The sequence below is a fragment of the Lonchura striata genome, chromosome 8, assembly GCF_046129695.1.
Source record: "Lonchura striata isolate bLonStr1 chromosome 8, bLonStr1.mat, whole genome shotgun sequence".
Classification (NCBI taxonomy): domain Eukaryota; kingdom Metazoa; phylum Chordata; class Aves; order Passeriformes; family Estrildidae; genus Lonchura; species Lonchura striata.
The window spans coordinates 36,761,065-36,788,039 of record NC_134610.1 but is presented as its reverse complement, the minus strand read 5'-3'; the positions used below and the strand labels follow the sequence as shown (position 1 = coordinate 36,788,039).

The following is a 26,975-nucleotide window of genomic DNA, read 5'->3' as shown; positions in this document are numbered from 1 at the left end:
GACGCCAAGGTTACCCTGACCTTTCCCTGCATTGTTGTGGGCCTGGATTGTGAGACAATAACTCAGAGCTGCTCCTTCCCATGAGCCTGGAGAGCAGAGCGAGCTTTCCACGTGGGGGGAAGCAGCTCTCTGATAAGCTTGGGGTTCTTGCAGATCATCTCCAAACCCACGGAGCCGGCACGGCAGCACGAGAGCCACCCCGAGGAGACGGAGGAGGAGCTGCGGGAGCACCAGGCCCTGCTGGAGGAGCCCTACGGCGAGCGGGCCGCGGGCCAGAAGGAGCCCCCGGCGCTGGCCAGCGTGGTGCAGGTCAAGCAGGAGCCCATCGAGAGTGACGAGGAGGAGGCAGAGCCGCAGCAGGAGCTGGAGTCCGGGCAGAGGCAGGCGGAGCAGGAGCTGCTCTTCCGCCAGGTCTGGCGCTTGGGTCGTTGTAAGACGTGGATTTGGGCTTGGAAGTCACCTTGTGCTGCTCTGAGGGAAGCCAGCTCCCGAGGGTTGGCCCGTTACAGGAACCTGTTGTAAATGCAGGTGATTCCTTCCCTGGAGTCACCTGCCAGCTGGCAAACCCAAGGGAGTAGGGTCTGGATCACCTGCACAAAGCACAGTCACTGTGTTTACTGAGCCATTGAGCCACTTCCATGGGTGTTTCTTTGGGAAGATCAAGTGTATCCTAATATTTCTGAGCACTGGCCACCAGCAGAAGACTGCATTTTGGTTTAATGATTTAAAACTAATTTCACCAGAGAAAGACTGAACAGGGGACAAGTGGAGGGTGTTCCTGTGTCAGCATTAGAGATCCTGGAGCCTCCAGCCAGGCTCACTTTTGACGGAAAACACCCAAGGCTTGTGGATTGGAGGCGATAAATAACATAACGAGAGAGCACAGTGTAATGGTGCTGGTCCATGTCCTCCAGGAATGCCATTGGGATGTTGCTCAGGAGCTACATTTGCCCAGGAAAGCTGCGGCCACCTCATCCCTGGAAGTGTCCAAGCCCAGGTTGGATGGGGCTTAGAGCAACCTGGGATACGTGAAGGTGTCCCTGCCCATCGCAGAGATGAGCTTTAAGGCCCAAACCATCCTGGGATTTTCTAATTCTGTGTTGCTGATGATGCACAATTACCAGTAATACCATACCTCTGAAGGTGAAGCCTCTCCATCTTAATACTGAATCTGTGATCACATCTCAGGAGTCTTTAAAATAATATGTCCTTTGCAGCTGTTTTGCATCAAAGCGGGAGGGAATTGATAGAGGAAATAGGATGGAACAGCCATCCCTTCTGACCAGGAGCCTGTCCAGCTGATGGTGTGGCTGCACAGAGAACCAGCTCTTTGGTTCCCCCAGTTCAGAGCTCCCTCTCCAGGCTGGGATCTAGCTGAGGGGGACTTGTTCCATGGCCTGGACTGTTTCACTGTTAAGTGTCCCAGAGCAGTGGGGTGGGAGCACAGGGGGAGGAAGATGAGGGAGTTGTGGGGGAGGATGGAGCTGCCCCTGGCAGTGACCTTGTCAGTGTGCACCAGGCTCAGGCTGGGGCTCTGTGTGTTGTGCCTGTCTGAATTGGCCTTAGAAACATCACATCTTCCTTTGCTTGCATGCAAGGGACAGGAGTCCAAGCCTGAGAGCCTCCAAAAACCCTTTTGGGAAGGACCTTTCAGCAACTGCCTCCTTCTCTTGCCCACAGCAAGCCCTGCTCCTGGAGCAGCAGCGGATTCACCAGCTGAGGAACTACCAGGCGTCGCTGGAGGCGGCTGGCATGCCCGTGTCCTTCGGGGGACACCGGCCCCTGTCCCGGGCACAGTCCTCCCCCGCCTCAGCCACCTTCCCCATGTCCGTGCAGGAGCCACCCACTAAGCCAAGGTTCACAACAGGTGAGCTTTTTGAGGGCTCTGGGCTGTGGGGGGCTCTGGTGACCGGTTTATTTTACCCTGAGCTGTTCTGTGAGGGCATGGAAAAGCGGGAATGGCTTTAGGCTGGGAGTAGGGTTAAATGGGATACGGGAAGGAAATCCCTTTGAGGGTTATAAGGTTGCCCAGAACAGCTGTGCCAGCCCCATCCCTGGAAGTGTCCAGGGATATGCCAGGGCCCAGGGCTTGGAGCACTGTGGGATAGTGAAAGGTGTCCCTGCCCTACCCACACTTTAAGCTTTAAGGTCTTTTGCAACCCAAACCATTCCATGGTGATGATTCTATGATTTTCTTCCCCATTCTTGCAAATCCATAAGCGTGGGCTCTGCATCTCATCCCCATTTGGGTACTCCATAACATCCTGCCTTCCTCAAGGAGCAGACTGAGTCATCCCTGTTGTCCTGCTTGTTCCTTCTGCTGAGCAAAAATACCCTGCACACAGCAGCAGCAGCACAGCCCTGGAGCTGTGTGTCTCCGGGCAGACAGAGCGAGTCCCAGGCTGTGACAGAGCTGATTTAGAGGCAAGGCAGGGAGAGCCAGTGCTCCTGAAGGACAGAGTGCCAAATGCAATTCTGGCTCTCTTTCTTCCACTTTCTCCAGTCCCTCCATAATCTCTTGCCATCAGTTATCCACTCCGGGCTCCCTGCCAGCCTCCCCTCCTCCTGTTGCACAGGAGTCTATGCCTGCAGGTTGGAAAAAATGAGCTGAGCTGGTGATTTCAACTGGTCTTGAGGAGACACAGAGACCAGAGCATGTTTGCTTACATGTGGAGGAAAATTATGAGTGCAATGCTGCATTTGTATGGTGGAAAGCACAAGTGCAGAGTAGGTGTTGATCCGCGTCCCTTGGAAGTGTTCACAGCCAGGATGGAGCAGCCTGGGATAGTGGAAGGTGTCCCTGCCATCGGCCTTTAAGGTCTCTCCCAGCCCAAACCACCCTGGAATTCTGTGATCTCCCCACCAAGATTAAAAGTGAAAAACTTAATTGTTCTTCCTGTATCCTGACAGCCAACTTTTCTACTCCAAAATCCTTTCTGCTTCTTCAGTGCCCTTAGCAACAGCCCAAAGTTGATTTTGCATGCAACTCCTGAAGCCCTGTGCTGGGTGATGAGGACTGATTTTGAAGTCCGCCTTCTTCCCCAAATGTCGGGCTCTTCACATTTACTCTGTGAATGAACAGTTTGCAACGTGATGTGTTCCCTGGGAAAAGGAAATGGAAAAGGGGGAGGAGTGGAATCCACAATGCCCAAATAAGAGTGACTTAGGATGTTATTTCGCTTTCACTTCTGCTTTTATTCCATTTTTAACCTACACTTTTTGCATCACTCAGTTCAGTGCTGTGAATTGGGTTTATTTTCAGGCCCTGGTGGTGTAGTAATAGTGGCATGTTCAGTGCTCCCCAGCTTCTGGCTGCAGGCAGGGTAGGAAGCATGTGCTGTTAGTTCTGGAAAAACCCAGGGAATGGCTCAAGTTTTGCAAATCAGCCCTTTACAGTCCCTACTTGTTAACTTTTAACCCAGAATTTCAGCAGAACTGCATTTCTAATGCAGTTGTTTCTGGCCAGATTAAAAGATTTTGGCTTTTGCCCCCTGGCTCAGGGGGGACAAAAGAGTTCAAGATGAAACTTGAGCTTCTAATACACTTAACCCCAACCTTGGGGCTTTAAAAACAAGGAAGCCTGGCCCTGCTTGAAGGGATTATTCATTCCTTCTCTTTCTTCCCTCCTCCTCCTCCTCTGCTGGTATTGAAGCTGCCCAATCAATCACATGCAAGACTCTGAACATACAATAAATAACATTTCCTACCAGAGGATCTATGTTTGACTCAGATCTGTGTCTCTGAATTTCTTTCAAAATTGCAGGCAGCAGTAAGAGTGCAGAATTGAGAGCTGTGCTGCTTGGAAAAGATGCTGTTCCAGTATCAGGATTTATTTTCCTCTGAGGAAGGGTTTGAAAAGTTAAAAATAAGAGGTGGAATATCACATGGCTTTTATCCAGCACTGCAGAGAGTGCTGAGGTGCAGAATGCAGGTAGTTCACCTGTAAAATACCATTTTCACAGCATTTATCCACGTTAAGATTCCAATGGCTTGACTGTTCCCTTTAATCTCTGCATTTACGCTGGATGAATGAAGAAGGAAAAACATAATAAAATCAAGCATTGACTGGCACTAATTAAGGTGCAAAGCATAAAGGTAAGGCCTCTGTACTAGTCCTAAAACTAGTCCTAGGTCTGGTTTAATTAGCCTGCACTGTCTGCATAGGAGAGGCAGGGAAAAAAAGCCCACTGCCATGCGCATGAAAGCAGGAGGAAGGGGAGGAAAGGCATTTCAGCTGCTGAGCATGTGTGTGAGTTGAATTGCCTCATGTTTTGTTGGAGTTGTCCACAGTGGCATATCGGAGATTATGTTTCTGGAGGTGGATACTAAAGCTTAATCACCGGGATTGAACTGTTCTTTGGAAGGCAGGAAATTAAAGTCTTGGGTGTTTTTCAAAAGCAAGTAGTGCTGAAGTGCATCAGACTTCTTTTTCCTGAGGAAAATCCATCTGGCTGATAAGTGCTTTGGAGACTGATCCTAAGGCAGAGGAATGAGGATTGAAATTGGTATGATGGTTTGCTAAGAGAGCTGCAAGAAGAAAACTTCATTGAATGGCCCTAATTAAGCCAACCGTGATCACTCTGGATGTGAACATGGCCCTTAAGAGATCATTGTCCAACAGACAAAGGAATTGTTCCTCCTTTTCATGTTTGGTATGTTATATAGAAATGATACAGAGAGCTTATGCACTCCCTGGACTGAGTTAGCTCCAGACAGCTGGAAGTTCTGGGGTTGATGTATATTTTATTTTCCTGTTTCTCTCGGTGACCAGCACCTGAGACTTCAAAGGTCTGGGACAGAGAGCCACATTCTGCAGCTCTCAAACATGATGTCCATTACTCCACATCAAACTGAGAGCTGTGCCCTTCCTGGATCCTTCCAGCAATCAGTTTGATGTCCTGAAGCATGACATTTAATTTTCCTTCCTCCCAGAAAGCCAGTCCTTGAACTCGCCTTCTCTAGCTCCAGCAGCCCCTGTAACTTTAATGAATACTCATGCCTGCCCTGTTGTACACACTTGAATAAGGATCCTCAGGTTAGACCATTAATTTGCATAGCTCCAATTATCCAGTCTCTGATCTCCTGCAAAAATGGGTCCACAAATTATTCTGATGTTCTGCATTAAAGGGTTTTTCCTTTCAGATGAAGGCATTTATTCTCTCCTGTGCAGAGCAATATAATTATCTGAACCTCAGATCATATGTTTGTTCTGCCAAGAAAAGCCAGTTGGTTTTGCTTTAGTGCTGACCTTTAAAAATTATTGTTCTTATGTCTGAAAAGAGTCTTGCTTCTGGCACCACTTCAATTAACTTGTAACAGCCAGTGTAGTTTTGTATTTTGAGCTTAAATTGCCGAGCTTCCCTGTGTGTGTGTGTGTGTGTGTGTCTGCAGCTGAGTGTCCCCAGCCACAAGAAGGAACTGGGAACAGCTCCCTTTTCAACGGGGCAGGTTTCTAGGAAAGAGAAATGATGAGTGATTGACACTGCTGTTATCAGTGAACCCTTGGGAAAGGAGAAACCAAGTTTCTCCTTTGATGAACCAAGTTCTGTGAACACCAGGTTGGGAGTGGGATAGATTCCTTCAGCGGTTTGGGTTGGAAGGGACTTTGAAGATGATCCAGTTCCATGGGCAGGGACACCTCAGAGTATCCCTGGCTGCTCCAAGCCCTATCCAGCCTGACCTTGGACACTTCCAGGGATGGGACAACCAGGGCCTCACCACCCTCACAGGGAAGAGTTTCTTCCATGAATCCAATCTAAATTTCTTTCAGTTTAAGACCTTACACTAGTTCAGTTAAATTTAGACCGGGGTGAAAGCTTCTCCTCAGGTGAATTCTGAGCTTGGCTTGGCTCAGCAGCTCCTGGTGGTGTTTGATGCTGTGAATCAAACATGTGAGACCTTGAGAGAGCTTTTCAGCACAACCTCCTCCAGGTGAACTTCGGCTGAGCCGAGGGCAGCCAATTACCAGGGCTCTGTTCTCTCCCTGGAACCCATCGTGGTTTGGCATTTAGGGGGTGTTTTTTCCCTCTGCACTCACCTACAGCAGAGCAAGGAGCTGCCAGACACCTCCCCTGAGGCTGCAGAGTGCCGGGGCCAGAGTGGGGAGCCAAGATTCCCAGTGGCACAACGTGCCCACGCCCAGCCAGGAGGTGGGACTACAGCTGCAGCCAGGCCTGGGAATGAGCAGGAGCACAGCCTCAGCTCCAGCTGCTCTCAGGGTTCCCTGTGAGCCCTTGGAGCTCCCAGGTTGTGCTGTGTGCCCATTCTTGAGCTGGTAACATGCATCCAGCTGTGGATGTGCTCGCCAGGATTTCCCTGGAATGCTCTCAGCTGGGATGCACATCCTTGGACATTTGGGGCTGGGACTGGCTCCTGCCACTGCTGCCTTCAGAGGCTTTGGAGTCTCATCTAGACCTTTGCATTCCATAGAAATCACGGAAAACCTTGGGGTGGAAAGGATAACCTTTCAGGTTATCCGGTTTTAAGTCTCTGCCATGGGCAGGGACACCTTCCACTAGCCCAGGCTGTTCCAACCTGGCCTTGGACACTGCCAGGGATCCAGGGGCAGCCACAGCTGCTCTGGGCACCCTGTGCCAGGGCCTGCCCACCCTCACAGGGAACAATCCCTTCCCAATATCCCACCCATCCCTGCCCTCTGGCAGTGGAAGCCATTCCCTGTGTCCTGTCCCTCCATGCCTTGTCCCCAGTCCCTCTCCAGCTCTCCTGGAGCCGCTTTAGGCCCTGGCAGGGGCTCTGAGCTCTCCCTGGAGCCTTCTCTCCTCCAGGTAAGCACTCCCAGCCCTCCCAGCAGAGGGGCTCCAGTCCATGGACCAACTTTCATATGGATACTTCCTGAAAGAAACCCTTTTATTGGGAAAAAATCCCAAACCAACCACTTTTATTCTGTTTTCTGGAGCTTCTGGCTGAAGGAAAGATGGATATAAACATTTGCCTTCGTGTCTTTTACTTGAGAGAAATTATTAAGTGTCTTCTATCACTGGGGATGACCTGTTGTTTTCCTCCAGTTGGAGTATTGGCTGTGGAATCCCAATTTCCCCTCCAAAATCGTACCCAGGCAACTCTGGAGCATGAATCAAAGCCTCCTGCGCAGCTGTCATGCTGTAAATCCCTGGGAATGCAGGGGGATTTAGCTGCCCTTGTTCAGCTGAACACCTCCATGCAGTGCCCAGTAAGGATGCCCAGGTGGGTGCTAATGACTGCAATTAGCAAATAACCTCGAGGAGTTCAAGGTGAGCTGCTTGTGAAACACAGCCAGGAACGACTGGGTTCTTCTGGGTTTGATCCCAAGGCCTGGAGGCATTTTGGCTGCCAGGGGAAAAACCCCAGATCCCATTCCTGTGCCCGCACCTCTGCACTCACATAGGTGTCAGCTCCCCCTGGCATTTGATTTTACATCTTGGTACTGATTTCCTTCTCATATCCCTTGAGGGTTTTCATGGGCAGGGCTGGATGCAGCTCTGGGTTTTCAGTTCTCTCTGGCTCCCAACGAACACAGTTTTGGGCTAGCACCATTGACTCCATAGAGCAAAATACACACTTTTACTCCCCATAACTGGCAATTTTTTGGTGTTTTTTTTAACCTGAGAACAATTCTGTCCCCTGTGCTGCAGGGCTTGTGTACGACACCTTGATGCTGAAGCACCAGTGCACCTGTGGAAATACCAACAGCCACCCTGAGCACGCGGGCAGGATCCAGAGCATCTGGTCCAGGCTCCAGGAGACGGGGCTGCGGGGCAAGTGTGAGGTAAGGGAAACACCAGAAAAGGCCACATTGCTGCTTTTATTAGTATTATTCATATTATTACAACACTGTTTTTATTATTACATTGCTATTATGCCAAAGAAAAGAGCAAGATATGATGTAACCCTCTCATTTGTTATCCCTCCCAATTATTCCAGCAAAAGCAACAGCTTTTCTGTGGTTTAATAACTTTTTTTGGTACTCTTTAATAAGTAATGATCAAGCTATGCTGTAAAAGGAATGGGGGTAGGCAGAAGGCACTGAGCACCATTCCATCACAAGAGGTTAAATTAGATTTATTTGATATATTTTAAAAGCAAGCAAATGGAGATAAAAGCTTAGATATTAAACAGAAAGAATAGTAAAAATTAACGAATGGTTATTAGTTACAACTAGCAGCAGTGGTGATAAATGGGGGTATAAGTGTGTGCTCATCAATTCTTTGAGCAGCTGAGGGGACTAAATACTAGAGCATAAATATTTCAGCAATGTCAGGATCGGACTGGGAATGTTCCCTAGCCATCAGATAAGACATCCACATGGTGGCAGCATTGCCATTGCCTAAATTTCCCTGGCCTGCCCTCGTTTATCCTTTTCTAACCTGCCTGTCTGTGGATACCAATTTAATCGAATTTTGGGATTGTTTGGGACCATATAAACCTCACTGCTAGTTGCCTGGTCTCCTCAATGGGTGTTAGAGATATTCTCTAATGTATAAGTTTGTGACGGTGAGATCCCAGGCAATATTACTGTCCTTAATTTCCTACTGATTTCCTTAAAGAAGATTTATTTTCCTTCATTTCTGTGCTTACCTTGGTACTTGGTTGGGAAGTGTTGTTGATCTTCACGTGCTTTCCAGCTGTGTTTCCCTACTGACCACTGGTGAGGAGGGCCTTCCAGCCTCACCAGACTCTTATGTTTTTCCAAAAATAGTAAATTTCTGCCTTAACTCCCTGCTGGCTTTCTTCAAGCTCTGCCCTGCCATTTCAGGATGCACTCCCTTGTCTCTCTGGTCACCTTTCCTTCATCCCCACCGCCTCCTGCCAGCACCTGTTTTAAAAGTTTTCTTCTTTATCTTGAATGGATCTGAAGATGACCTTTCTATGTTGAGCAAATAAATGTTGCGAGTAAGGGATTAACTCAAAACCTGAAGTTTTCCACCTCAGGACCCATTTTAGTGTTTTGTTGTCTGTCTTGATGGCTTGCTAAGGAAACAGAAAAGAGAGTCAGGCATTTCCCCAGTGATTTCACTAACCTTTTCCTTCCCCTTCCAGTGCATCCGTGGCAGAAAGGCAACGCTGGAGGAGCTGCAGACAGTTCACTCGGAAGCCCACACACTGCTCTATGGCACAAACCCTCTGAACAGGCAGAAACTGGACAGCAAGAAGCTTCTAGGTACCATTCCCTGGGGGAAAAATCCCCCTTCCTGACCTCTGGGTGAGGTGCTGGGGCTCCCTTCATCCTTATGCACCTTCAAGAGGATTGTTCCCAGCTCCATGCACGAGATGCATCTCCCTCTCTTCAGGCATATCCCTAAACCCTAGAGACCTTAAACCTTTCTTTGATGTCTTCGAACCTAAATGGATGTTTTCCTGAGGAGGAAGGATAGTTCAGGCAGTTTGTTTCATCTGCACTCTGTGTGTTCCTTATCCATGGGCTAGGGAATGACTGGAACACCCTTCCAAGGATTTGGATCTGCAGCCCCCAACCAGCTGCACAGGCAGCAACGAACTCCTGTCAGGTTTGGACAGTCAGCAAGAGAGATGCAGGGGCCTCTACATTTGTTTAATGAGAGTGGGATTGTTCATCCCTTTCATTGGAGGCCAAATCTTCCTGAAACAGGGCTGTGTCTGTTTTAAAATACAGACAAAAATTTAAAAATATTTTAGCAGAAATTCTAGGGGATGGATGTTCAGTTAACCAGCCCTCCAAAGCAACCAAATAATGTGGTTTTAAGATTTTAGCACCTCTGTGGAGTCATCATCACCTGCCTTTACTTTCTGCCTTTTTGCAGCAGCAGGCTGGAGGGACAATTTGGAATGTTGTGACGTGAGGATCTGAAATTAAAAAAAAAAAAAAAAAAAAGACAATTCTGGAACCTAGACGTTGAGAAAGTTTATTTTGGGATTAGCCTGACTTTGGATGATATAAAAAGAGGTTTAACTTCGTGACGTAATGGTCACAGCAAAGGAGCTGGAATGATTTTGCTCAGTGTGCCCATGAGCTCCCGGAGAGGGAAGCCATTAGCCAGTAGTTAAACACGCAATTAGCACGATATTTATAGCTCACTTCCCACCTCTTCAGGCCAGAAAACACAAAAGTAGACGCCTCCAGTTGAATGATAGATCCATTAGAATGTAAACTTTCAGGAATGTATGATGTCATATGCTCCGGAGTGGAAAACCCACAGCCCAAAGGAACTTTGGTAAATCTTCCCCGGAATATCTGAGAAGATTCCCTTGGGATACTTTTCCACTCTCTCCTTGGCTCTGGGCGCGATCTGTCTCAACAGTTCCACAGATGCCTTTGGAGGTGCAGTTTATTTGGATAGCATTTTCGGGGGGACACCCGAATCACTGAACCATTTCTGATGGTTTCTGTAGAGAACCTGTGGGGGAAGCAACCCTTGCTCTGCCTCTGTGCCAGTAATGTGTCCACCATGGTTTCCATCACTCATTTTAAAGTGTTTGCGGAGGTCAAGTTTAATCCTATACAAAAGAGAAATTCTAAGGGCTTTCCAGTACAGAACATTCCCTGTTTGGATACAGCTTGCAGAAAAGCCTGGGAGCTGCAGGAGGTCAGGTCCCCAAGGGTCTCCAGTGGGAGGGGATGTCCAGTAGCTCTTAACTGGACTTAGACCTGGTTTCCTAAGCCTACCTGGCACCATTTTAGCCTGGAGATGCTGACAGTGGCACTGGCTGCCAGCCCACATATCCCTCTTCTCTGCTGATGGCTTCCACAGGGCAGGACCTGAGCAAGGATGTCAGGGAAAAGCTTCATGTGGGAGAGGGGAACGTGCCTGTAAAAAACCCCTCCTTTAGCTGTCCTCTCCCGTTGGGGGTTTAAAAGGCTTTTAAATTTACAAATCAGCTTCCTGGGGTTCTTTGAAACACATCAGAGGGTGGGTTTAGGGCAGGTTTGAACGCTGAGGGCAAAGCTTTGTGTGAGGTTTAGGGATGCAAATGGCAGGTTGTTAGGGCTGAGTGTCTTGGCAGGTGTCTGATGACTCCCTGTAAACTCTTGGCCTTTGATACTTCTGTGAGGAAGAAAAAAGCCTGAGAAGCCTCAGCCTGAAAGGAAAAAGGCTTTTCAGGACACAAGATGCTTCTTGTTAAGCTTCTGCAAATGAAAATAGGGATGTGCCTTCATGGATTCACAGAATCCCAGAACTGTTTGGGTGGGATGGGAGCATAAAGCTCATCTCATTCCACCCCCTGCCATGGCAGGGACACCTCCCACTATCCCAAGTGGCTCAAAGCCCCAACGTCCAACCTGGCCTTGGACACTGCCAGGGATCCAGGGGCAGCCACAGCTGCTCTGGGCACCCTGTGCCAGGGCCTGCCCACCTTCCCAGGGAACAATTCCTGCCCAATATCCCATCCATCCCTGCCCTTTGGCAGTGGGAAGCCATTCCCCCTTGTCTTGTCAAGGATACTAAATACAAATCCATCTCTCCCTGGACAGTAGGAATACTTGGAACCTGTTGGACAAGTTGAAACTTAGGCAAATAAGGCTGCTTTTAATTTGTGGGGAGCAATCATAAATTGTCAAGAAGGTAAATATGGAAATAATGGGTGGATTAGCAGTGAGAGATGTGACAGGAGGTCCAAGGCAGGATGATCTAAGAATTTCCATGTGGATCTAATCAAAGAGGGCATCTCACTTTGAGCTCAGATGAGTCCAGATGCATGAACTCCTCTTTCAGGAACAGAATCCCAAATGGTTTGAGTGGGAATGGACCTTAAAGCCCATCCCATTCCACTCCCTGCCATGGACAGGAACACCTTCCACAGGACCAGGTTGCTCAGCGCCCCACAGAATTTTGAATGGAGAATAATTTGCTCACACATGAGCCCAGAAAGCAATGTTACATTTCCTACAGATTCAAAGTTAGCCCTGCAGGTGGTTTTCTCAATTTTTCTCACATTCTCCTTGTTGGTTTTGCTATTTCAGTCAAAACACGTGTTTGTTGTTTTGGTTTTTTGGGTTTTTTTTGCTTGCCACTGGTTTATTTTTCTGTCTTCCTCTTTTATGAAGCCCATGCGCTCCAAAGTCATCTAGTAACTGCAGATGAGTGACAACTGGGGTGTTATTATGATTTCCTGTCCTCTTGCAGTGGGAAGGGGTTAAAGTGCACATCTGAGAAGACATACTGAGTGATTGTTGGTGGCATCTTCCTTACAAATAGTCTTGAAACATCAGGCAGCACCCACACCTTGCCTAAAAATGAATGATTTATAGACAGCTTTTGCAGGAGCCCAAATGTGCACATTGTGTGTGTGTGTCTATGTTGTAACAGGGCTGGCTGAAAATGGGAAGAAAACCCCCAGTCTGTGTTTCTGTGCTTAGAAAGATTGCAGAGTTGCCACAAAATTGGCCCCAGAATCTGGTGACCTCTGACTTTCTGACTCATGGAGTACATTTCTTGTCCCCCACAGGTTCCCTAACGTCAATGTTTGTCAGGCTGCCTTGCGGTGGTGTTGGGGTGAGTACCTCCCTTTAATGTGTAAATAATGTCCTGTTTGTTCTCTCCTGGTCCCCTCAGCACCAAGAATTGCTGCTTTGCATTCCATGGGCGGTAATTGCAGCCAGATGCTGCCCATGAGCAGGGGCTGCCTGGGGCGCGGGGTGCCACGGCCCCACGTGCCTTTCTTCAAAAGCAGCTGGAGCATCTCGGAGCTGCTCCGGAGAGCCTGAGCATGAGGGACGCTCAGAGGCACCTTCAGGAGGAAAAGCTTCATTCCCAGGCTGGGATGTTCAATGGTGGAAGGTTTGGAAGCAGCCCTTGCATGCTGAAGTGCTTTTTTTTTCCTGCGTGGAAAGTGGGACGTGCTGATGCTGCGGAGCTGTCCCATCTTCAGTCTTGGGGCTCCAGAGCTGCCTGCCTCCCACAGCAGGTGGGAAACGTGGCCATGAAATAGGACAGTATTTGGGAATGTACATTTTCCTGTGAATAGCAAGTTCACTGTTTCTCTGCCCTGGAATGAAACAGCATTTGGCTCCAGGACAATCCAGGAGGATTCTCCAGGAGGTGACTAAAATACCCCTCCATCCCTCATGGAAAAGCTGAGCGTTACTTTTCAGCTGTCAAATTTCCATATAAGCCGGCTTTTTGCTACTGTTTGTTCCCATAAAGACAAAAAAAACCCCAGACACCTTGTTTTGAAGGTTTTCTTGTTTTCCTTTGAAGCCTGAAAGCCTTTCCCTTTCAAGTCAGACTTTCTGCTCCAGAATTTCTGTGGAGGGTGACAGGACAGAAAATTGTGGAGAACAGGAAGGGGAAAAGAATGAGAAGAGACAATAAAAGGCATTGTGTTTGAAAATTCACAGTGGTAGTTCTGCTGCATAATTGTAGCTCATGAGGTTGAATTTTCAAGGTCTGGATTCTGTTATGGAAATGAAACAAAATTGTTTTCTTCCTGAGTCTTTGCAAAATCACTGCTTTGAAAATTATCCCGTCAGAAGAAAAAAAAAAAAAAAGAATAATCGCCGTTTATTCATACCGCCACTCGTGGAGATATTTTATTTTGTATTGTAAATATGCTACAGTTGCCTAATTCATGGCAAATTTTTGGCCAGAGCTTAAAAGGTTTGGATTTACTCTGCCCTGCAGTCAGGCATGCCATTCAAAGCAAAAAAAATTATCATTTGCAAATTAAGACTGAATGGTAACAAGTAGAGACAGTGTCTGAGCCCAGCACGGGCCCAGAAGTCTTGCATTAAATCCCAAATCAAGGCAGGAAGCGCCTCGGTGCTGGTATTCCTGATATGCTCCCAGTAAAGATGGTGCTTGCTGCTTGGTTGTCTCCTTAATATTAAATATTTGCTGACTCTGGTGCAGTGTTTTAGCAATCCTATCAGCAAAACCTGTGCCAGGACCTCCCCACCCTCACAGGGAACAATTCCATCCCAATATCCCACCTCACCCTGTCTTCTCTCAGTGGGAAGCCATTCCCCATTGTTTGCTAGATATTTTTCAGAGGGCAAACATGATGTCATAAAGTCAAAAAGAAAGGAAAAAAAAATCAAAAATCAGTAGAATAATGTGGCACAGGTCCTCCTTTGGATTTATACTGGAGCAGGATAAAGCAGAATGATGGGTGATGATTGGAATTCAGGAGCTTGAGGCTGTTGTGTGAAATTATGGGCTGGAAAGCTTTGAGACCAGGCTTTTTTCCTGCAAGCCAAGTGTGGCTCTCTTCCTTTGGGGATGTTGTGTAAATGAAAAGGAAGGATGGGTCTGGAGCGGGGTGCAGAGCAGTTCTGGGGGGAGAAGCCCCTGGAGAGCCATCTTACCTCGGGATAGAGGATGGAGCTTGGGCAGCCATCAGCTCTGTTCACCAATGAGTGAAATGAAGGACAGGCAAGAGAGTAAATCATAGGATATCCAGAGTTGAAAGCACCCACAGGATTATTGATCCAACCCCTGGCCCTGCACAGACACCCCAACTGTCCCACCCTGGGCATTCCTGAGAGTGCTGCCCAAACATTCCTGGAGCATTGGGAGTGAAGCAGCAGGAAAACAGTTCAGAGCAAATCCCTTCATCTCATAACACCTTTCAAACTCTTTAATTTAAAAACTCAGTCTTGGTGAATTGAAATCAAGGAGAGAAAGTGTGAATTCATTCCCAGGTGCTTGGAAGCACTTTTTCCTTGTTGGTTTATCCCAAAAAGCCGTCCCGTGCCTGACAAGCCTCCTCCCTTCTGCAGCCTTCTGGTCCTAGCAGGAGAGGAAGAAAGAAAACACAGAAGCACTGAAATCTAAGTGTGTGAGCTCTGAGTGAAACATGACTCATTTATTTCTGCTGATCACTTGGAATTTTGCTTAGCTCCACTTCTCTGCAGCTCACACCCCTTTTTCAACGTCCGACTTCCACGCGTCATGGCCTTCCCTAATCCAGGACAATTAGAAGAAGATTTTGGGAGAAAGGAGTTTAAGCTTTGAAAGTATGCAAGATCATCCCAGCATACTTCCATCCAGATTCTTTAAAACACTCAAAGGCTTGGTTTTAGGGTAGCTGATGAATTTGTTTCCTTTACAGTGTAGTGTTTTGCTTCGCACATTCTAAAAATGTCTGAAGACCTGCATCATTTTTCTGCTCACGTTCTAAAAGCTCCAGAGGTGTTTGTGTTGATCTTTTCCAGAGTAGGTGATTCTATTTTTGGGTGCAAGAGCTTTGATTAGAGCATATCAACAATTGTAACTGTGCAAGCAAAGTTCTTGCAGAGCAGAGAGCACAGAAAGGACTTTTGTGGAATGGAAATGAGAAGGAACTAATTAGGGAGTCAGAGGAGCAGAATGTGAGAATTACTTAATTGAGAGCAGGAGGAGACACGGTGGGGTGTCTTCCTCTGTGAGGGAAGAGCAGAACTCCTTCACTTTGCAGGGTCTGGAGCTTTGGTACAACCTGTGTCTACCTGTCCTGGTGTTTGATTTCTTACCTGTGTATTTTTTCAGTAGAATTTTATTGTATTTTTGTTCAGTAGAATAATGAAATCTTCTGTGAGGTGCTCATTTAATTCTGAGATAGCTTCACATTAGTGGACAGGAAAGTTTACAGTGTGAGTAGGAGGAATTTGCATTATGAGTAGGAGCCTCATTGTGGATATTAATAAAAAGACCTCAGGTTTTCCTTAAAGGAAGGAAATAATTGTAAAGAAATTGTAATTTTTGTTATGAGAAAAGAAAAACTCCTTTGGTTTAATTTTGGACATTCTTCCTGCAATGTTTCTGGCAGGAGCCTGATTTCTTCTGGGGCCTGGACGTGGCAGTGCTTGGGTCTGGCACTGAAGAATCCTGTCTGTTTTATGGGAAAAACTGGCCCCAACAGCCATGTGAGGGTCTGTTGGCCCCTCAGGACACATGAATTTGGGTATTTTGTATTTCCATTCCTCTGGTGCCTCACAGGGAATGAAGAGGGCCCATGGAAGGAGCCCTGAACTTGCTGTGTCCAGGCAGGAGGGGAAGCTCTTCCCTGCTGGTGTCCTGAGATATTTTATTCCAAAGACCAAGAAAAATGGGTTAGATTTGCTCGAAGATGGGTTAAATGTGCCCAGAGATGGGCTAGGTCCAGTGACAGGAGGCCAAAGATGAACCCTCACAGAGCACCAGTGCACTAGTCAGTGGGGAGAAGCAGCAGCTTGGGCTTCTTCCCACCTCTTTAGGGGCTTTTGGAGAGACCTGGTGAGGTCAATCCCATCATCTGCATGTGTGCAGTCCTGATACAGGATTCTTGGAGCTGTTGTGTATAACTCAAACTCCATCTTGCTGCTGTTCCCATGTTACTGCCCAAACTCCTCCTCCAGAGGAGCCCTGAGGCCACAAACAGTTACTGCAGGGCTCTCCCACAATGCAGTGACATTCCTCAGAGGCTTTTAGGTGTTCTCCAAGTGCTTCCCTAGTTTGTTGTGGCTTCCAGAGCATCCTCCAAAGGGGTGGATGCTACCAGAAACCATCTATGATGACAGAGCTGGAATCACTTCCAGTGACAGCTTCAGCATGGCTGGCAAGGAGGTGGATCAGTCCTCTCTGGGGCCACTTGTGTCTCCTCACTGCTCAGTGAGCCAGGCACAGCAAATGATCTCTTTCTTCCCATCTCTGCTTTTTGCCATTGTTTCCATAAATACACTCCGGGCAGAGTAATATGTGAAAAATAACTGGTGGTCCTTCCTGGTGAGGAATATCCCATTATCCGGTGACACAATCTGGAACAACAGCAACACGGGCATGCCTGCAGGGTGCCTTGCGTTGCCTGTGGCCTGTTTCCACATTTTCAGGGGGGGAAATATGGTGATCTGTGTAATATTTAGTGTTGAAGCAAATCTGTGTGGTCAGCATGGGATGCTGAAGGTGTGTCATTTGAGTGGCTGAGCTCATGGCTCCCCAGGGAAGCTGCTATCATTCCCAGGCAGTCGCCTTTTAAATGCCCAATACTAAACATCCCTCTTTATTGTGGATTTTTTTATTCTAAAGAATCATTGAATTATTTCATAAACCTTTTTATTTCATCTTGAATCAGCGGCAATTAAAAAGAAATGCTGATTCCATGGTCACATAGTCACAGAATCACAGAATGGTTTGGGTTGGAAAGGACCTTAAAGACCATTCCAGTCCATCCCCTTCCACTAGCCCAGGTTGCTCCAGCCTGGCCTTGGGCACTGCCAGGGATCCAGGGGCAGCCACAGCTGCTCTGGGTACCCTGTGCCAGGTCCTCCCCACCCTCCCAGGGAACAATTCCTTCCCAGTATCTGAAAGAAACCCCCTCCCTTTCAGTTTAAATTCATTCCCCTTATTCTGTCACCCCGTGTGAGTGGTACCTTTATAAGGTAGGGGTCTCTTGATTCCTGGCTGCCCTCCTTGCTCCTAACCTGGTTCCTGTGTGTCCCCATCAGGTCGACAGTGACACCATTTGGAATGAGGTGCACTCATCGGGCGCTGCTCGCCTGGCCGTGGGCTGTGTCATCGAGCTGGTGTTCAAAGTGGCCACGGGAGAACTGAAGGTATGGAGACAGCCCTTAGCTGTGCTCTGTGCAGGGCTCTGCCATGTAGCAGCTCCAGGACCTTTTTCCCCTCTGCAGTGAGGGAAAGCATCGTCCACTGCTATGACCTTGTGAGGAATCCATCAAGAGCAGCTCCAGAGTTCCCAAGCAGGTTTAAGGCTTCCGGCTGCAACCCCTGTGTCCATCTTTGTCTCTCTGACCTTTTCCTTTCCTTGTTTTTTGTGTGCAGAATGGATTTGCTGTTGTTCGGCCCCCGGGTCACCACGCGGAGGAGAGCACACCCATGTGAGTATGGGTGACTTCAGACAGGGCTCCTTTGATGGGGGATCCACAGCTGGAAATTCTGAAGGAATTCTGTTAGGTTATCACAGTGGAATTTCTGTTTGTTGCTAGGTGAGATGTGTGGTGTTCAAAGCTCCCCAGATTCTCTGGAGCAGGATAAGATCCTGCTTAGTGCTTTCAGGGGAGTGTTTCCTAGCAAGGATCTGCACTGGGTTTGGGCAAGTGTGGGACATTGCCTGTTGCCCTAGAGCCTGCTGCTGGAATGCAGCACTTGCAATGGAAAATAGATCTGGTGGAAGATGTCCCTGCCCATGGAACTTCAAGGTCTCTCCCCACACAAGCCTTTCCATGTTTCCAGAGAGGAAAGTAGAGTGAGAGCAGAAGGAACTCCTTCCCCCTGTGTTCTGTCTAGGTGATGGATGCAGTGGCACCACGGGAAGCTGTAATTAACACCTCTTTTTTTCCTCTTGTCTCAGGGGTTTCTGCTATTTTAACTCCGTGGCAATTGCAGCCAAGCTGCTCCAGCAAAGGCTCAATGTGAGCAAAATCCTCATTGTGGACTGGGTGAGTAAATGTCCCTTCTTTCCCATTAGGAGAGCAGGTGGAAATTATTCTCTGTGGTTTCTTCTTGCAAGAGCAAGCTCTGTAAGTCAATGAAAAACTTCCTGCCTGTTGTCTGCAAGCCAAAATTTGGGGTTTTAATTGAATACAAGTCTTCTAATCAGAGAAAAAAAAATGTTAAAGGGACCAGAATTTTCAAAAAAAGAAAGGGCTTCTTTGGGATTCTGCTGTGGCAATGTTAAGATTTTTATTTTTTAATAGATTTTCTGTGGCTAGGGAGGCATTTGAGTGACTTGGGATCAGCCAAAAGTTTTGGTTCTGTTGCCACAAATAAACTATGGGTTAAACCCACAAGTTAAAATGCATTTGTTTGTCTTTTGGACTTACTGGATGGATGTTTTTTTCCTCACTTCCAACTGTTTTTCATGTCAGGGAGGGGCATTTGAAATACCTCTCCTGTCATAGGCTGTGTTTGTGCACCGCACAACTCCCTCAGTAGGGGAGCTCTCGTGGGTTGTGTTGTTTAACTTGGATCCAACAGATACAATTTATGTCAGTGTTCACCCCACAGACTGACTGAAGATGCAGGTCTGGGGCAACAAATATCCCAGTATCTCCATCTGCCAAGACTGGTACGAAACCACTTCTTCCATCCAGAAATGAGTCCTCAGTTTGATAGACATTTGGGATTGTGTTTATCCCATGTGTTAAACAAGGAGTGTCATCTCAAACTAGGTGTGCAAAACAGCTTATTCCCATTCCTGATAAACTGCTTCAGCCAGGTTGGAGAAAACAAAGTTCAACAGCAAGGAAAAGCCCTCCAAATCCCAAACTGATGCCTTTAATCCGTGTTTTTACTGAAGGATTAACCTCCCTGGTGTGATCCCTGTCCCTGCAGGATGTCCACCATGGGAATGGTACTCAGCAGGCCTTCTACAACGATCCCAATGTCCTTTATATCTCACTCCATCGCTACGATGATGGCAACTTCTTCCCAGGCAGTGGCGCACCGGATGAGGTGAGCACATGGATCCCAGAGTCCTGGAGTCACAGGAGCTCCTTGTCAGAGCTCCTCAGGGTTTTGTGTTCCCATCTAAGGACACTCCAAGTCCATGTGATCCAACAGCTGTGGGCACGGTGTCCTGGCTGGGGCTGGTGGGACGGCAGCAAATGAGTCACTGCACTTAAGCTCTGCAGCCCCTGTTCCAGAGGAGCCCTCTGCCAGCTGTCCCAGCACTCCGTGTCCTGGTCAGGCTTTCCCGTTTATCAGCAGAAGAAATGTTTCTTAGATGCTGAAGGAACAGATTGTCCATGGCTGCACCACCCACACTTGGTTTTCCTGGCACAGCCATGGAAATCACCTCCCCTTCTCCACCTCCCCTTCTCCACCTTCCATTCTTTTTCCTGGTCCTGTCCAGGCATCGCTCACCACCACCAAGGCTCCATCTCCACCCCAAATTTGTGGGATTTGAGGGCCAGTCACGATGCTGCTGGAGCAAATCCCCCTTTCCTGGTAGTGTCCTCAGAGCCTGCAGCAGGAGGACTGGGCCAGTGGAGCTGAGAGCTGAGCTCTGGATGGATACACCCTTCCTTTCCCTCTGACATGGCAGGAAATATGGTCCTTCAGAGTGATTTAGCAAAGGGAAATTTTATGGAATATTTAGAGAGCTCTGAGACTCTCCTGCTGACATCTGAAAACTTCTTCCCCTGTCAATTTTACGTTTTCTGCTTGAGAAAACATCAATGTTTCCATTTCAACCTCTGAAGAAACTCAAATGCGAAGTGATGCTGCTACATCACCCTTTTGTAGTGAATGAACAGTAACCCTTTATATCAGGCTTAATTCCTGCTTTTTAGTAAGCTGGTTTACAAAAAGAGTAATTTTTAGATGTCATTTTAGACCAAATAAAAGAAAGGATACAAAACAAGTTTGATTTAAGCCAGTGATGGATAAATAACCCACCCCTGTGTTTTTCTAGCAAAAATATTTGCACCAGTACGAGGAATAATGTGCAATAAAAGCCATGCAGTTTTATCCAGCTGCTGTGCAACACATTGATTTTTCACTTTCAATTTTTTTTTTCCATATGCAAAGACTTTATTGGAAAAAAAAAAATGCTGGAAACCCCTGGTTTATTTTTCTGTTTTCCCCTCTCTCAGGTAGTTACAGGCAGGGCAAATGGGGACATTTGCAGTACAAGCAAGGAGAGGGATATATTTGCATCTCCCACCCACGTGTACCTCAACCAGTCAAAATCCCTTCTCTGTGGATCCTATTTTTCTCCAGCAGAGGGGGACCTCACTCTGATTAAAATAACTTTTTCCTCCAGTTGCAACTGTAGTAAAATATAAAATATGCTCCTGAATCAAGCTTAAAATGAATTATGGAAAGATATTACATGCAGCACACTCTGATGCAGAAGAATCAAGAGAGTGCAGTCGATGATGGGGTGGTTTTTTTGGGTGAGCAGCAGTCAAACACCACCAGTCCTCAGCTCCCATAAAGATCTGAGCACGGAGGAGCTTTATTTTCCCTCTTGTTTCAGGGACAAGAGACTAATCGACCTCACTACGGAATCCAAATCCAAATTTGACTGGGAGAATATCAAAACAGCAAAGATGTGTTGCCAGAATTTGCTAATTAAGAGTCCCATTTCCCTTTTCCAGGTTGGCACAGGAGCAGGAGTTGGTTTCAATGTTAACATGGCATTTACTGGTGGTCTGGATCCGCCCATGGGAGACACGGAATATTTAACTGCCTTCAGGTACTATGGAATTTTCCCTCTCAAAAATATATTTTTCACCTCAGCTGGGTTTCTTTTTCCTTGTGCCATCCTCTGTGATTTTGCTTTTGATAAGCTTTAAAATTTTGATACTATTCATCCAAGAGAAGCCCTGGCACAGGGTGCCCAGAGCAGCTGTGGCTGCTCCTGGATCCCTGGACATGTCCAAGGCCAGGCTGGACACTGGGGCTGCAATCTGGGGTCATGGAAGGTGTCCCTGCCATGGCAGGGGTGGTACTGGATGAACTTTAAGTCTCCTTCCCACCCAAACTATTCCATGATTTTTCTTAGACACTGTCCTGTCCCATTCCTGGCTCGCCTGTACCAGGGGTCCACCTGGCCTCTCCTTTAACAATCTGAAGTGCTTTTCTGTCCTCACACTAGGTTTAGTGCACCTCTGGTGGCCTAAATTCAGGCAGACACACTCTTGCCAGAAGACGGGGTGTGAATTTCTGCCGTCGTGGAACGGCATTAAATCTGGGAGCATTATTTTCTGCTCTTCCCTGTTATATCCGTTAGGCTGAGCAAAAAGCACGTTTTCCCCCCTCTTCATTCTGCCATCATAAAGTCCCCAGAGGACACACATGATTTAAAATGATGCCAAATCACTGCCATTTGTGTCACTTCTGGCTCAAGAAGGCAGCACTTTGTTAGCCAGAGCACCCGGAGCTGGGGACATTCAATATTCATGGAGTGTCCAGGCTCCTGGAAAAGGCTCAGGACTGCACAGTGAGGCCTTTGCCAGCCATTCCTGGGGCCTGCTTGCCTGGGCACTGCAGTTATTTAGGGAGCAGCCTTTGGAGTGGGTCACAGCCCTTATTTTGGGGAGTTCTGGGGGAGCTGAGAGATGCTTCTCCCAGAGCCTGCACACCTTCAGTTTAACCGTAAGTTAAACGAGAAGCTTTTTTTTCATCCTATGCCAAGTTTGGCCATGATAGTACATTATCAAGTGACCTTTTTAAATCTTAACCAGCTCCTTTGAAAAACATTTTTCCCCCCCACCCCCCGAATCTTTCTATTGATTTTCATGTAAAATAACGCTTTGAAGTTTGCAATTTATAGTCCCCCGAGAGTTAGAAAGTGAAGGGATTGGGTCATATATCCTATTTTTTCCCCCCTCTTTTCTTGCTTTAGCCCCTTGAGACAATACATGCCTTCAAGGCAGCACCTTGTTATTCCACCCCGTCGAATGCCACGTTGCATTTGCTGGGGATCAAACCGAAGATGAAGAAAAGATAAGAAAATTGGCCATAATGAACTCCAGAAGCAGGAGGCATTTTCACCATGAACTTGGAAACTCGCAGTGGAGAACTGAGCTTTAATTCAAACCAGTCCGAATGCCAAACTGTGAGGCTTTGAAGTCTGGAGAGGAATCAGTGGAAATCCTTTGAGCTAAGCAAAGATACTGATAGACTTTTTTTTTTATTTTTTTTTTCCCCCTAAGCCTTAACTCTTCACTTGCCTGTCTATTTTTAGGGGAAAAATACACTTTTACTTTGTAAAAGGAGCAAATTTAAATAAGCAATGTGCTCCTCATTTTTTATTGTTCTATTTCAGGAAAAGCCAATGTGTGGCTTTGAGAAATGAAAATAAGTGAGATAATTGTCCTTCTAAGCAAGAGAAATGAGCGAATAAATAAATCCCAGTGAAACCTCTCATCCCCACACTGAAAACCTGTTTCAGAGTCGTTTGCTCCATTCAAGAAAGAGGTGGGAACTCACATCAGTGATTTTCATCCTCTCTCCAAATATTATTTCCCCAGTCTTGGGGTGCCCAAGCTCTGCTGACCTCCTGATTATCCTCTGGATGGTCCTTAATGCCATTGAGATCTATCAGAAGTGAGAAGAAGATTTAAAAATGAGGTTTTCCCTCTTTAAGTCACTTGTTACCCTCCTGACCTGGGGCTGAAATCACTGCCTGCCCCAGCTCCAGGTTGGGGTGCCCTGTTTTTGTAGGAGGGGAGGGGATGATCAGAAGGATCTGGGGAGTTTTTTGGGAGCCTGGAGCTCCTGCACCCTGTGATAGCTGTGGCTGTGCCAGAGTCAGTTCCACATCCCACATCTGAACTCACCCCCTGAGTGTGTGGGCAATCCCAGATCTCACAGATCAGGCAGAAGTGGAGTCAGTTTAATGGGAAAAATGCAGGGCATGTCGTTCCCAAAGTCCTGAACTCCTCAGATCATTCCCAGCCTCCGCTGTTCATAGTTACAAAAACAAATGGCTGTAAAATTCAGAGGGTTTTTTTGGACCAGGATTTGTTGTTCCCTAACGTTTCACATGAGCTGAAGTCCTGTTTGCCTCTCTCAATCCTCCTGATCCAGGTGCCAACCCAGCTAAGAGAGGAAAAATGGGAAGGCTCCATCTGGTTCCTTATTACACAGGAACAGCAATTAGTGAAATTAAAAATTTTATCCACAGGAGTTTCCCTCTGTATTTACTGCAAAGAAGTTTTCCTGATGATGCCAGAAATTGCATTGTGTCTGAGAATTTCTTCCTCTGTTCCAATAATTCCACCATAATAATTCTAGCCATAATTCTACATACAGCTTGATTCCACATTCAACTTCATTTAAAACACCTCAACCAGAAGGAAAAAGCCAGGACTGTGCTTACCCCTCTTCCTGCTGCTTTCAAAAAGCATTAAGCAAGTTCAGAAACCAATTCTAGGGGCATTTGGGTTTTTCCCTCGATCCATAAACCATTTCAGGAGCGAGGAAGAGGATGAGGGGGAAGAGATGATGTTTTGCCTGGAACAATTGTTGCTGCATTTTCAATTTCATGCTCTCCCCACGCTGATTTCATCCCCAGATTCCTAATCCCTTTGACACAGTAAATGACCATGGAGAAGCAAAGACTGAAATTTTCAGGAAGCTGGTTAGCCTGAGGAGCAGTGGATAACATTTGTATCTTATATATATAAAATATGTAATGTATTGTATGAATGTATATGTAATGTATATGAAATGTATATGAAACCATATATACATAACCTATATAGAAATATACACATGATATATATGGAATATTAAATATATCAATAGATGTATAAATATATTTATAATATAAATATATGTACTTAACATATATAAATTTATACATAGCACATATAATAATATATATAAAACATACATGTTTGCCAAGAGTAGAAAGAAGTCTTTAAGAAAATGCTCAGCCTTCTAAGTTTCACCAATTTACTCGCTGCAACTGAGCATTTATGGCCCAAAATAATCTCTGTAGGATTGTTTAATCTACCTGTCATTTATTAGGCATTTAATTGGGGAATAGGCTAATGCCAGGCTAAAAATTCTTAATTCAGCCTTCTGGAAAATAGATCTAAAATTGCATTTATTTTTTTTTTCCTCTCTCCCAAGTGATTGCAGAGCACGGTGGGGAGGCTTTGCTAGTTGCAGCCATCAGTTTGCTCTCGTGTAGAGCTGTACAGCTCAGTTGTAACCAGGCAAATAAAAGGATTTAATTTATTTTAAGCAAGCAAAAGAAGCTTCTGAAATTAGGGAAATTTCAGTTTTCCTTGTTTTTTTAAAATTTCTACATGGATTGAATGAATATTCAGTATTAGGAATATTCATTCCTATACAGCCACCTCAGCCATTCCTTAAAAGACCCAGTCACAGGCAGAACTGCTTATCTCCTGAGCAATAATTTGAATTTCTGGCTTTTTTAGAGTCTCATCAGCAGGGCAAAGCTACAAGTTTGTTTGCAGTTTAATCCTTGTTTCCTCTGGAGGGTTTGGCTCTACTGGGGTGGATCTGAGCAAAGGGGTTGGTTTTATCTGTGGACAAGGCAAAGTTAAAGAGCGAGGAGCTGAAAGAGTTGTGTCCAAAATTTTGTCCACAGATGGAATCTCAGAAACACACCAGGTTTTTGTCATTTTTTTCTTACAATTAAAAAGGCAAAGTGAGGGAGTTCTGGCTTTGACCCTCTTGGATCAAGTTTTACAATCATGGAGAGCATCAAACAGAGTTGGGGCTGTGGCTTTGGGATGCTGGTGTTGTACTGGAATTAGGAGAAGGGCTTTTTCTCTCCTAAACCTGGCCCTGGCAGGGTTCAGGGTTAGCTCTGGGGGCTGTGTGGCTGTGCTGGAGGAGTCACTCTGTCACTGTCACCCACAGCCACCTGTGGCTGAGGGGTCACCAGCTGCCCCGTGCCTCAGGAGCCTCTGTGCTTGGCAGCACTGGACACCTGCGCCAGGGCTTGCAGTGATGTGGTGTTCAAGGTCCTTCCCAGCCATGCTGTGCTCCATGAGCTGTCCCCCCATGGATCCGTGATCCCAGGGTTGCTCAGTGCTGATGGACCATCCCCACACCTTGGGGGTGCAGGTTTGGGCTGGCTCTGGGGATCTTACACTCTCACTGAGATCCTAGCAGCTCCCATGGCATTGTAACCTGGGGAGGTGGGGGGAAATAAATCTGATTATTTGAGCAGTTTTCCTTGGGCTAGGAATTAAAAAACTCAGGAAAAATAAACCCTTAGCTACTGCACTTGCTCTGGAATTGCTGCTTCAGGCCTTGGTGAGGGAGGTGGTCTCCTAAAAAATTCTGTGGGTTCCACCAAACTGTAAACTCACGAGCCAGAATTGTGCTCTTGTCTTCCTCACGGAATCATCCCCCAAACACAAAATGGAGAGGGGCAATCACGTTGTTAGAGGAGAAAATTCAAATTCCTTGTTGGGATTTTATGCATATTAAGAGAAAATTACATCTTTTTTTTCTCACAGAGGCCTCTGTGTCTGCACACGGAAATCATCGATATTGTAGGAGGCTCTGGGGCTGCTGTGGCAAATAGTTGGGAAAAAAAATAAAGCTGGGAGGCGTGTGGGGTTTTTTTTGTGTGTCTGGGTGCCTGTCCCTGCTCCGTGGTGGCACTGGAGGCTTGGAGATGGGTTTGCTCAGTGCCTGGCAGAGGCTGATGCCCTGGCCTGTGGAGGGACACAAGCTCAGCTGGATGTCACAAGCTGCTGACTCTGGCAGATGACTCGTGGCTGTTTAATATCCTTGTGGTAAAACCTGGGAGCTTTTATGAGCGTTCTGATAGCACTAGAGCCATCTCAGCACAGAACAGACCCCCCCTGGGCTCTGTTTTTAGAGCATCACATAAAGACTCGGCTCAATAAAGTGTGAGGCTCTCATGTGTGCAAAGATTTACAGCTTCATGCTTTGGGATGTGGGTAAAATAACTTCAGTTCCTGCTGTAGAAAGTTATCCTGACTGGTGGCTGTTCCTAGGATGGGGAAATAGGAGAATTACAGGTCATGTTCCCCTAGGGATACATCCAGAATTCAGTAGGTGTTACAATGGAAAAAACATAATTTGGGAAGTGTGTCTTGATGTGGGGAATGGGATGCTTGCAACCTCATGTAGGTTTTGAGGAGAAATTGTGGAGTTTTGAGAGAGAAAAACCAGAGGAAAAACGGTCTTTTGGTGAGAAACCACAGGAAGAGACCCCTTGTTTCATTTAAATACAACTTCAGCAATCAATAGGATGGGGATGCTGAACAATTCCATCCATTTTTTAGTGAACTAAATGTCAGAGGTTGGGGAACTGGCATTGGGAGAGTTGGATTTGGGTGGGTAAGCAGCGTTGGGAGAGTTGGATTTGGGAGGGCTCTTTGCATTCTAAAGCTGTTCTGTCCCCATGGGACACTCCCAGCCTTTGGCTGTGGGAAATGAGAAGTGCAGCAAGGGAGGAAGGAATCGCATTGCAAAGCCTAGAGGAGATGTTTGGAGGGAGGACTTGGGGATAATGCCTTGGGGTGAAGTTTCCCAGGTAGTTTCGCAGCCTGTGCCAGGTGCCCTCTTATTTTACCCTTATTCCCATGTATGTAAATCAGGATGTGATCCCAAATGGAA

General features: G+C 46.7%; 1 protein-coding gene across 6 annotated transcripts in view; it reads left to right on the top strand.

Moving 5' to 3' along the window:
- Window positions 1-26,975, top strand: part of HDAC4 (histone deacetylase 4) — a 175,928-nt gene that overhangs the window by 136,204 nt on the left and 12,749 nt on the right. For all 6 annotated transcript variants that reach the window (XM_021539613.2, XM_021539610.2, XM_021539611.2 and 3 more), the window contains exons 13-22: window positions 154-411; window positions 1,681-1,867; window positions 7,632-7,765; window positions 9,037-9,157; window positions 12,421-12,467; window positions 17,375-17,482; window positions 17,712-17,767; window positions 18,241-18,328; window positions 19,224-19,343; window positions 20,993-21,090. In XM_021539613.2, the coding sequence (XP_021395288.1) occupies window positions 154-411; window positions 1,681-1,867; window positions 7,632-7,765; window positions 9,037-9,157; window positions 12,421-12,467; window positions 17,375-17,482; window positions 17,712-17,767; window positions 18,241-18,328; window positions 19,224-19,343; window positions 20,993-21,090 (1,217 nt within the window). The remainder of the gene's footprint in view (window positions 1-153; window positions 412-1,680; window positions 1,868-7,631; window positions 7,766-9,036; window positions 9,158-12,420; window positions 12,468-17,374; window positions 17,483-17,711; window positions 17,768-18,240; window positions 18,329-19,223; window positions 19,344-20,992; window positions 21,091-26,975) is intronic.